The sequence below is a fragment of the Triplophysa rosa genome, linkage group LG16, assembly GCF_024868665.1.
Source record: "Triplophysa rosa linkage group LG16, Trosa_1v2, whole genome shotgun sequence".
Classification (NCBI taxonomy): domain Eukaryota; kingdom Metazoa; phylum Chordata; class Actinopteri; order Cypriniformes; family Nemacheilidae; genus Triplophysa; species Triplophysa rosa.
The window spans coordinates 11,063,897-11,075,941 of record NC_079905.1 but is presented as its reverse complement, the minus strand read 5'-3'; the positions used below and the strand labels follow the sequence as shown (position 1 = coordinate 11,075,941).

The 12,045-nt window shown below is 39.5% G+C and overlaps 1 protein-coding gene across 14 annotated transcripts in view; it reads right to left on the bottom strand.

Annotated features, from left to right (window-relative positions):
* adgrb2 (adhesion G protein-coupled receptor B2) overlaps positions 1-12,045 on the bottom strand; it is a 253,724-nt gene that overhangs the window by 41,715 nt on the left and 199,964 nt on the right. For all 14 annotated transcript variants that reach the window (XM_057354076.1, XM_057354078.1, XM_057354082.1 and 11 more), the window contains 5 exons: positions 8,929-9,032; positions 7,001-7,103; positions 5,410-5,560; positions 2,593-2,662; positions 1,478-1,544 (listed from right to left, as the gene is read on the bottom strand). In XM_057354076.1, the coding sequence (XP_057210059.1) occupies positions 1,478-1,544; positions 2,593-2,662; positions 5,410-5,560; positions 7,001-7,103; positions 8,929-9,032 (495 nt within the window). The remainder of the gene's footprint in view (positions 1-1,477; positions 1,545-2,592; positions 2,663-5,409; positions 5,561-7,000; positions 7,104-8,928; positions 9,033-12,045) is intronic.

Here is a 12,045-nt window from a genome sequence, read left to right as displayed (position 1 = left end):
CGGCAACAGAGCTTATTGCTGACAAACCATATATTTATGAAAACTGTAGTCTAAATAAAAATGTACAAATTAAGACATGGTTGTTGCCATTACAATCAAAATATAAAGATGTTGTAAAATATTTTATATGAGTTTTAGCCTTTTGAACTACATCTAGTTTGTAAAAAATTGACAGTATAAACACTCAACAAATGTAGACACTTGAACATATTTAATACCAACAAACTTCTTTTGTACATAAAAAGTACTGTATTGCAACTGTAGTGGAAGAATTGGTGTTGTTTAATGCATCCGTCCTGCACTTCTGTATAAACACAATTAGGCAGTGAAAATAAAGGAGTGCTGCTGTGTAGTGACCCTCGACCCTGGAGCATCTACAGCAGTGGCTCTCTAACAGCCTGTGACAGGTGTTGTAGATTTAAGGCTGGACACAAATGAGCGGGAGGAACAGTAATCCCCTCATGTCTCTCAATCATTCTCTCTTCTCTTAGCAGATTGTTGTCTGGCCTGCTCCGGCTAGCTGCCCGCCTGCCACACACAGAGTGCTGAGGAGGAGCTTAGACAAAGGCCATGGAAAGACAGCACACATCTGCGCTCCTGAACCTTTGTGTACATGCAGAATTTGAGCCGAGTCTTGATTTATGTCTGTTTCTCATGCATCATTACAGTTCGGAAGATGTCTTTGGTTTGTTTTGACAGAACTTGCATGCTCTTTCTCTAAAGTGACATTATCACTTTGAGTCACCTGACTGATCTAAGGAAGCTTTGGGCTTTTCCCATTTAACGCAATGGCAGTTTCTTACCTGTAGTATGGAGATACGCAAATACCATGCTAACAACTCACACCTCGACCCATTGATTCACATCAATGCCTGAGGCTGTGACTATGGCTGTTTTATGTTTACATACACAAACAAACCAGGCCTCTTTAGCCTCCTCCAAATGACTGAATTTGCTGTGCGGACCGCACGCTGACATGCACCGTGCGCATTCGGCTCATGTGAAGTGCTTGCTTAGACAATGCCTCTCTGTGCTACTATTTGCTAGAGGCAAAATTAATTATTTTCTCCATTAATTAGATTTGTCTCTCTGAGGAGGGCGGCGGCATCTCCAGATGCCCAAATCTCATTTACAGCTGTTTGTTTGAGTGGGCGCTCAACAGCACCATCAAGAAACAAACAACGCAAATCACATCTAACCATAAAGTACACGCAAGCGCATAGCGCGCAACACGCCACCTGAGACCAGGCTGTGGACGAAATGTAAACATAGCGCTCGCTCTGGGCTGATGGGCTCATCAGGTTTGCTCATGCATGTTAATGTGATATACAGATTAACATTATGTACGCTAAAATAGGACAGGTCTCAATGCTAATCTAATTACTGACTGATTTTTTCTTTGACTCAGGATGTTTCAAGTGAATAATAAAGTGGGTGGAGCTTATCTTTACCAATAAGAGTAGAGTTTGAAACGTACCAGTACAATGACGGCAGCAGGCCCAACGAATGCATAGAGCAGCCCACCTTCCAGAGACAACCAGCAGCTGAAAGAGAGAGAGACAGATAAGCACTGCAACATCAAAGAAAAAGGCGGTCGGTAAATAAAACAGAGAAAATTATGTTTTATTCAAATTGCCTACATATTTTTCCTCACTAAAATTAATAAGAAACTAAAACAATTTGAGTCAACATGTATACTTCCTTATACTGTTTTATTACAAAAACCCGCATCTAATTCCTGAACCACCCCCAATCCAAGTCCACGATCCACAATTAATGACACCATTGGAAAGCAGATACAATAGAATGTAAATAGACTTAATTGGAAATTGCAGCAGGAAAACAACTTTTTCTGTCATTATTCCTTGAATTGGCTGCTAATGGGTGCAATTCATTCCATCTTGGACTCTGTCCAATATCAAACTCATCCATGTTATTAAAAGATTCGTGATAATGTTTCAAACACAACCGTTTCATCTAAACTAGTTTTCCACCTTCTGGGAATGTCACATTGTTAAATTGCTTTCAATGCAATTGCAGTGACTACAAGCTGCATACGTAATGGAGTTACATGGATAGTTCATCCAAAAATAAAACATTCTGTCATCATATACTCGCCCTCTTGTCATTTCAAACCTGTATGACTTTCTTTCTTCTGCGGAACACAAAAGAAGATATTTTGAAGAATGTTGGAAAAGAGGCTGAGTAAATGATGACAGAGTTTTCATTTTTGGGTGAACTGTCATTTTTAACACAAATAGTATTATTGAGGTTATGAGATGCGATCGACTTCCTGGCATCGCCTTCTAAACATTCCTTTCATGCGAGGGGAATCCATGTGGCAGATGCACCCAGTTCAATCTCTCAAAGACTGCTCTGTTTTTAACTTTTGTGTCCGATTAGTCAGTAAGCACCCAATTGCTTGGTGGTGCAGCAAAGAAAGAAGCCATTATATGCAAATCAGCAGAAAACGGCCACCACTAGAAGAGAATCTACAGTCATTAAATGAGAGAAAACTGCACAGGTGGCAGAGACTCTCGGACTCGAACAGTTGTTAAGATGTAGACGACTTCCAGCATCGGTGATACTTACTAATTCGGCGTGCCGTAACCTCTAGCCCGGGTGAAGCCCACGGACACAGCAACCACAAGGGCAGGCAGACCTGTAAAGAAATAAATGGAGGAACAAGAAAACATCAGAAGCTAAGCAAGCAGCCTTTAAACAAAGGAAAGCACGGCTAAAAGCAAAATTATAAACGGTACATGCAATCTAACCCTTTTTCTCCCTTTAGTTTCTAGGAATTTTTCTCAGAAGCACTAATAGCAGATGGCCCGAGGCTGGAGGAGAAGTTGACTGAAGTAATCTCCTCTCACCTCGGTGCATTTCTTTAGCTCGTGCCCTTTTCACGGACAAATGCACATGGTGTACAGGCAAAACCTTCCCTCTGTGCTCAGTGCCCTTCCAGACCCCAGACGCACCACTTCAGTCGAAAAAAAATGCATCCCTGAGTGACTGCGTATGCGTCTTACTTTCACAAGGCCAAAGTGGACCGGTGTAAATGTTTCTGTCTGAATTCTCCTAGAGTGCTCCAGAGCACATAAAGCATGAACAGCTGCCCTCTTATTTCAGCACTGTGCATGTTGTGTAGTGACCGGCTTCTATACGAAAAAATGTTGTCATGGCTTTCTTATCGCCAAACATCACATCAATGTCTTGTCAACTGACAGTTTGTAAAGACAGCAATAACTTGTAAGAAACATCAGCAATACATTTTCTTGAACTTCTTTTGTGCTTGGCCGCTTTACTTGTCATTTAGATGCCTCTTTGCTTCTAAGTGCCAGTTTATTGTGCCAAAAACACCAGACCTTTGGTCACAGACAACACGAGAACACCAGGTCTTTCTGTGTTTATAGCTCTACAGCAGTGTTGGGGTGAGAGCTTGTCTGCGTCTCCTGCTGGTATCATCCTCATTGTGTTTGCCATCACAGTCAGGGAGGCCAGCCTTCATCATGTGTTAATTAGGCCTATCCATTCTGCTCTCTGTATGCCTGCGTGTCACGTCCACACATAATGAGCTCTCCTCTGAAATATTCATGTAATTAACAACGCTGGAAATTAAAGGCAATTAGAAAAACTCAGGTTTGGAAAGTAAGACTGAAAGATGTGGGGAGGGAGGGGAAAAACACGGGCCAAATGCAGCATGCAACTAAAGAACATGAGTTTGCTCTGGGTGGTACGTGTGATATTTTCAAAGTGGCTTTGTACCAAAGCCATTTTAAGACATGGTAAGCACACTTCAAGTGAGGAGGATAAAATATGCTGTTTAAAAGCATTGTATGTAACGTTAGTAGAGTTGTCACAATATCAGATTTTCCCCGCATGAAAAAAGTCATGAAAACAATATTGTTGCAAAATCGATTACATTTTTTAAACACATAAATAATACTAAAACAATTTATATAAAAGAACAATGGCCGATGAATCACACTTAAAACACAAGGCAGACAGAGTTTATACCCATTGTGGCTATTAAAGTAAGAACGTATTAAAGTATTAAAGTCCTACTTTGTAAGTCGCTTTGGATAAAAGCATCTGCTAAATGACTAAATGTAAATGTACAGTAATAGTTCACCCAAAAATGACAATTCTGTCATCATTTACTCACCCTCTTGTCATTTCAGCCCTGTATGACTTTCTTCTGCAGAACACAAAAAAAGATATTTGGAACAATGTGGGTAACCGAACAACGGCGGTACCCATTGACTTGCATTGGTTTTGCGTACAATAGAAGTGAAGGGGTACGCCGGTATTTGGTTACCAACATTCCTCAAAATATCTTTGTTTGTGTTTTGCAGAAGAAAGTCATACAGGTCTGAAATGACAAGAGGGTGCAAATGATGACAGAATTTTCATTGTTGGGTGAACTATCACTTTAAGGCAAGATGCTGAACGGTCGGGTGCGATACCACCAATTATGTGTGAGTGTCAACCAGATATTGATGCTGAATTATTCATGAAATCCTCATTTGTGTATTACTAACACAATATAAAAAATCACTGTTTTGTCAATGCTGATATTGACACCGCTAACCTGCAGCAGAGGCGATCCCATAGTACCTTGCAACAAGCCAAAACAACAAAACAAATACCTACCTACCTAAAATCAAGTTGCACAACCCACCACTCCACATGTGATCATATTGTACAGTCTGAGTAATGTCTGATGTTCCCTAATAACGTTCTCTCAGTTGTGTGCAGCTCTGCTGTTGTGAAGCACTGCCTGCAAAAGGGCATCTATGAATTAATGGAAGTGATAGTGGATCAATAAGTTACAAAACGAATGTGTTTCCCGCTGCAACTGCTTGAAATTCCTTTCAGATCTTGCCTGTGTTTGGGAGACACCACACAATGCATTTCTTATTAAAGATCAAACATCTCCATTCAGCACTACAAAAATAACATTGAGCTCCCGTGACATGTTTGTGGTTTATCATCTGGCTGTATGGAAGCAAACGGACACGCCAGGCAATGTATTTTGCAGCAACGGCAAATAAGCTGCATGTGACAGAGCTGCATCATTTATTTGGATGAAAAAGCTGCAGTGTTGTTGTATTTCAATAACATCACTTCCTAGCATGAAAACCAGCCTGTAGCTGTGTTTTGGAACGTTGTAGCTTATTTCCAGTTGGTTTAGAAAGACCATTAGCTGGTCCAACCAGCAACCAGCTGGTCATACCAACTTACAGTTGCCAAGCTGGTTTTTGGAACATGATGGCCGTTTGACCAGCCAACAATCTGTTGTACATACATGCTTTAAACTGGCCACCATACTTCAAAACATAGTGACCAGTTTAAGATTCCAACATGATATTAAGCTAGTATTTTTTGTGTGTGCATGCGGTGCCCTACCCCAGCCCAGGCATAGGAAACGCTTGCGAATCAGGCGGGACCTCATCTTGCCAATCACGGCCAGGTAGGATTGCCACGCTTCCGTCAGTACCCAGCAGAAAGAGGCGAGAAAGAAGAAGTGCAAAAAGGCAGCAGTCACAGTGCACAGCCCCTAGAGAAATATGGAAGGAAAAAGAAAGAGTAAGAAATGAGAAACGGTGAGAAACGATGCAAAGAAGAGAACGCAAGCAGGTGCAAATGGCTTTAAGCTATTTGTTATCTGAGCCAAGAAGGTGGAGAGAGATAGAGAAGGAATAAAGTGATTGATAGGAGAAGTGCTTTAGACATTAAAGAAAGCCGAAATGGACTCGGTTCCACTGTGGTGTTCAAATTGTAGCTTTAACAGTGAATTATCTCTGCGTGTTCTGAATTAAAGGAACAGTTCACCCAAAAATAAAAAATAAATGATTCATTTACACACTCTCAAGTTGTTCCAAATCTGTATAAATGTCTTTGTTCTGATGAACACTGAGAAAGATTTTTGGAAGAATGCTTGTAACCAAATAGTTCTTGGCCACCATTGACTACCATGGTAGACAACATTTTTTGTTCTTTATCAACTTTTTGTTCTCTTGAATACAACACGATATATTTTGAAGAAGAAAGCAAACTGTTCTGAGGCACTTTTGACTACCATTAAAATTTCTCCCACTATCTCAATGGTGGCCAAGAACTGTTTGGTTACAAGCATTCTTCCAAATAACGTTCTCTGTGTTAATCTGAAAAAATAAATTTATACAGATTTGGAACAACTCGAGGGTGAGTAAACGATGACAGAATTTTCACTTTTGGGTGAACCGTCTCTTTAAACGAACATACTTTAAAAGTTAAAGTTAGTAAGTTACAGGTGAAAGAATCCTGATGAAAATGATGGGCTGCATTAAAGAAAAAAAAGAAAGACAAGTGGTATTTAAGTAAGCTGTAAAAGGAAACGAGGAGCTGTACACGCAGTAGGTTTTAGTCAATAATGAGGCGCATATTCTAATGCTAAATACGGCTCACTCAGCAAACGACACTGGAAATGAGAAGGATTTCGCACCATTTATGCTCCAAAATTAAGCCTATCTGTACTCTCTTAAATTAATGCCCAATATGAAAGCTCTTAGTGAAATATGAAGTTGAAATTGAGGGGAAAGGCTCCTGGTAAGCGGCTTTTTTGGCTGTCCTTGACTTTCATTGCAGCTCTGAGTTTGAATGGCAGTGTTTATTTCTTGGTTGCCTCTGTAGTCTCTCACACTTTTTCAATGTGACTGACACGGCCGACGCAAAGCTGACCCTCCACGCGCCGATCTGCTACACACGCCGTCCTATAAATCTGCTTGCGACTTGCTCTTTCTCAAATTCTATTGCGGTTACACACTGTCATGACAGGATGGAGCGAGAACAAACACCCTTTACTTGTATCAGATATAGAAACGGCTATCTCAGGGGAGTCTGGGCCCAGCCTTCGGGAGGCAGCTTTGACTTCATATAGATGCTTTGGAAAGTCTCTTTTTTAATCTTTTTTCACGTTCACAGGAACAGAGAATTACATATGTGCACACATGCTCACCTTACTGAGAGTTTGGGACTGTCCTACCAGTATAAGCACATTTGAGGCCAGTATGGACATGCAGAAGTTCACCAAGATGATGGATCTTTCGGAACGGATGTATCTGAGAATCAGAAAACAGAAAATTTCGATTTTTACAGAATATCTTACTGCTGTGATCACATCATACCTACAGTCAAATCGCAGTCATGCTGATGCATAACACAACGGCACACTTGCCTGTGTGACATAGTCTGATTATGACATACTGTAGAAGGCACAGGACCCATTTATCTGCTAAAGCAGGCGGCATTTTCCCGTCTTGCAACATTGAACACTGACAACTTCAGCAGCATCAGATGACCTGCAGATGAACTCTAAAACGGCTTCTCATGGACAAACACCAGCAGGAAAAATGTCCTGATACACCATGTCAGCTCGAGGAAGCTTTACCCAGGAGGACAATGGCTGTGTCCTCTGGATCAGTGGTCTGAGTGATAGGGGAGGGCAGTGATAAGCTCTGATGGTGTGGCAGATGCATTAAGCCTGAAGAGAGGAAGTACATGGGGTGGAGAAAAATATCTCCCGGCAGCATTCCTCTCCCACCTGCTGCACGAGAATCATAGGTCTGGGTTGGAATTATTTAGTGTGTGACGGATGTGTGGAGCCACACATCAATTAAGAAGCAACACAGAAAAAGTATAACATTGTTTTTCTATGTGTAATAGTACATTAGATACAATCCATACAGTGGGCCAAAAAAGTATGTTCAAACAATTAAGCTTTTAAAAATATATATTTTTTGCTGTAAATTACTGTATTGTACAACTTTACTGTATACTGTAAATTTTATTGTAAATACTTTTTTATTTCTGCCACCAATACTGTAAATTATGTTGTACTGTAAAAACTTTTTAGATTTCTGCCTTATCTTTTTATCTTTTAATTATATTCACTTTGCTCATTTTTATTTTATTCATTTAATTTAATTTAATTTTATTGTATTATTTATTTTACTGTATTGCTGCCTAAGCCTTCTGTACATATGACAAATAAACGTGAAATTTGCATTTACACTCACGGATGTGGAAATGTTATACAAATATTGCAAATGTACATGTATCAAAATGAAGAAGTTTGTAACTTAATTCTTTTAAATAAATAATGTTTCCCTCAAGTTCCATTTTTTTGCTGCCCTAAATTCAATCAAATTGGCTTTACAAGTCAACTATTACACATTTACTTTTATACATTTTTAAATGTGTCTCAATTTATTTCCATTTAAATTGAATTTATTTATATCAACAACAATGTAAAATAGTAAATTGAAATGACTTGTAATTGAAATTAAGTTTCTAGGTTCAGCAAAAAAAGTTCAGTATCATTTGTTTGCTTGACAGTTTATTAATAAAGTTTTCAGGCCTCCAAGATTAAAAACCTTTTTTATTTCATTGACCATGGTCAAAAAAGTCAAAATTCAAGTTGTCAAATACTTGACCAAAACAAGTGCTGCCCATTTCCTGGACCTGGCGTTAGCCAATCATTCGACAATCCCGAGCCATCTGCCACACTGAGCTGTTATCAGCCATGCTAGCCTTCACTAGCACTCTCCAAATAATCCCGTTCCTGCCACACGCATCTCCCGTCCCTCGTTTGTTCCCAATTATTGCTAATTGCAGTTCTGGCCCACAGTGGATCTACCCCACGCCAGCTGCTATTCCAGCCTGGGCAAGCCCACGTGGGAAACTGCAGTCTGAAAAATGAATCCTTTAAGGTATAAGTGTGCCTGTGAGAGTACCAGGCGGTGAACGAGGAGAATGGCACAAAAATAGCTCACTAATACCATATTAGCAACAGAGGACAGGAGAAGCTGAAAACTGTACTCAAAGGAGTAATTCTGCTGTGTTGTGTTTAATGGTTGTGCGGCAGTGAAGTCTTGTTGAACTCACCTCCAAAAGGCAGCGTAGATGAGCAGCAGAATGAGTAGAGCCGTGCAGGATATGCCACAGCCCACCATGAGGGGCACAGACGGCATACTGGAGGGTCCCATGCCCTGGAAACAAAGGAGAGAGAGATTTATTAGTCATTTTTATGGCGCATGTAAAAGATAATGTACAGTCAGCAGCTTTATAGGAAACTCGTTGGAAAAGCCAGTGGTTAATTATACAACTCAACAAACATCTGACCTCAGAAGCTCACAACTGACCAGACTCAGATAGCCATGAAATCATCTGATATATGATGTGCCAAGATCTACACAACTTGTCTGTAAATGCTTTACAAACAGCTTAGAGAGGAGTAGCAGATGGAAGAATCAAAAGAACAAATACAGAAGGGCTGGAGACAGAGGATTACATTCTACTCGGGTCAGAACAGACGGCCAAAGGTCTTCTCTCCAAATAACCCCTTGGCCTCTCCTTTAATTCCCTCTTCATTTTCTCTATTTCCCATCAGGTCAAAGCTAGATTCTCCATCTAAACTGGACATTCCCCTCCATCAGCTTTTTCACACTTGTGACCTCCATTGGCCTATCTTATTAAGCATCTCAGCTGAGAGAAGAGATGCTTCATGCTTCATGTTTCTGAATTAACCCCTGCTACTCACTCTTACTCCGCTAGGCATTGTGGGTAATTCTTTACAAGCTCTTCTTAACCCTGGCGTTAGAGTTCCATTATTTTTTTATATGCACAAGCGCAATGAAATATTTCTTGATGTGTGCATAAGAAAAAAAACGTACTTGTGATGGTGTTTAGGTATTTGTTATGTTTAAATGAAATGCTTCATTAGATCCAATTTACTGTTGTAAAATTATGACTTCAGTCAGCTGCCTGGAAGAATCAACATTTTCATTTTCATCTATTTTCATTACATTTATTCATTTGGCAAATGAATAGATGTAAATGTATTTTCACTATTTTCAAAAATCACTACGTACATGTATTTTCACTATTTTCAAAAATCACTACGTACATGTATTTTCACTATTTTCAAAAATCACTACAATTGGTCACCCTTCATGTTTGTATGAGGTTTTTCCTATTTAACTAAAACACAGTTTAAAAAAAGACCTTGTCAACTTTGACAACATTGTGCTTAATTATTGTGAATATAGGATGACATAATTTTTATTTTTGGATGAACTATGCCTTTAACATACACTTAACCCTTGCTGTAGTTTTGCAGCAGGTTTGCCAGTAATTTACTGTAGATTTACAATTTTGTTTTAAACATAAACTTACCTAGTTCTTATATTTCCTTTCATAAAACAAGACTACATATCTTAGGTCAATTTTCTTATGTAATTGTATCGTAATTTAAGAAGTTTTAAATATTTTTACGAGAAAACAAGACAGAAATGCTTAGGAATAATGTCATTTTTTGCAATGTTGCTGTGTTAATGCCAGTAATGAGACCAGTCTCTTCTTGCTCATTTTGAATTTCAAAAGTCAAAGTGTTTTAATTTTGATTAATGTGAAGTTTAATCAACCGAAAACAGTATTAATTGGAAAGTAGTTTTAAGTAGTAATTCAATCTACAGTAAGTTACTGGCAAACCTGCTGCAAAACTACAGCAAAGTTTTACAGTGTATATACTGTTCTCCAAAAACACATTTACATTTACATTTACATTTAGCAGACGCTTTTATCCAAAGCGACTTACAGATGAGGGAAACAATGGAAGCAATTGGAACAACATAGGGACAACAAAAAGCATGAGTGCAAAAAAAGAAAATTGGTCTCATATAGCCTATCACAGTATACAGAGCTAAGGAATTTTTTTTTTGAAAGAGTAGAAAAGAGATGGAAGTCAGGTCTTGACGGAAGATATGTGTTTTCAGACGGTGCTTAAAGATGGCTATAGAATCTGCTGATCTTGTAGCAGCGGGCAGATCATTCCATAAATGTGGAACAGATCCAGAGAAGGTACGTGAGAGAGACATTTACACATTCAAATTATACCCGGTTTCAAATTGACAACATAAACAAATGTTACTGCGCATGCACGCGTTCATGTGCTGCAGTTAACTTCCGGTACACACTCATAAACAATAGAGTACCTGTAGATTATTTCTGATAACAATCAAAAGAAACCGAGAAGAACCGTTCCTTGGCTAAACTTGTCTCTCCATTATTTTGTATTAAGACTCCGACCAAGCTCAACCGCGTCCGATGAAACGCTCTGTATGGAAGTAAAACAGCAGCAAGCAAAACACTCAGCATTAAGGGTCTGTAATTAATGGCCAGAATAGACGAAACCTTCCTGTCTGTGGACCCTCAAGAAGTTCAGGCCTGTACACTGTTCTGCGAACTGCAGGGAGTCTAATCTCCCAGACACCATCGTGTTAATGCACTCCATCACCAGCACTTCGCAGCACATCATTATGGTGGATGTGAGTCAACCAGTCTGTAATTATAAAAACAGGTCACAGCATTTTTCCTTCAAAGTAGACAAAATAATAGGCCACTTGAAACATCAGAGAATCATCCGGGATGGAGAAATTGCTCCTGCTTGATGTAGCACTGCTTATTTTTGACCCTAGGCCATAACATTTGGTGCACATTAGCACGGGAAGCTTGCGTTTCAGTTCTGTTGTTCCTTGTTTAACAAAGCCACAGATGGAAAAGCTTGATTTGTGTTTTCTGTGCTAATTTACAGGGACATATTTCGTGTTTTTTATTGAAGGTTTTTAGCTTTTTCAATAACTTAACTGTCTTATGACACCAACAGGGAGCTTGATGCAGCACTTTATCTTTTCCTTCATTCTGTATTCTTTCCATGCAATAGAAACACAGACTGATGTCTGACCAGCAGCCATCTTTGATAGTAGGGTAGAAGTAATCGCGAGTATTCTTCCTGGGCGGGAGACATGCTGGTAATATTTCTGAAGAACCGTCTGCAGGTTGGCATGATTAAAGTCCCCGCAATCAGGCACACAGCATCAGGGTGCGTATTTTCATAGCTCTTAATACTGGTGCATACTGTAGTTCACAGCTTCTCGATGGTGTTAGAATATAAATTGTGTTCAGGACGTCACCTGAAAATTCTCTCTGCAGAACGAGTGCAGT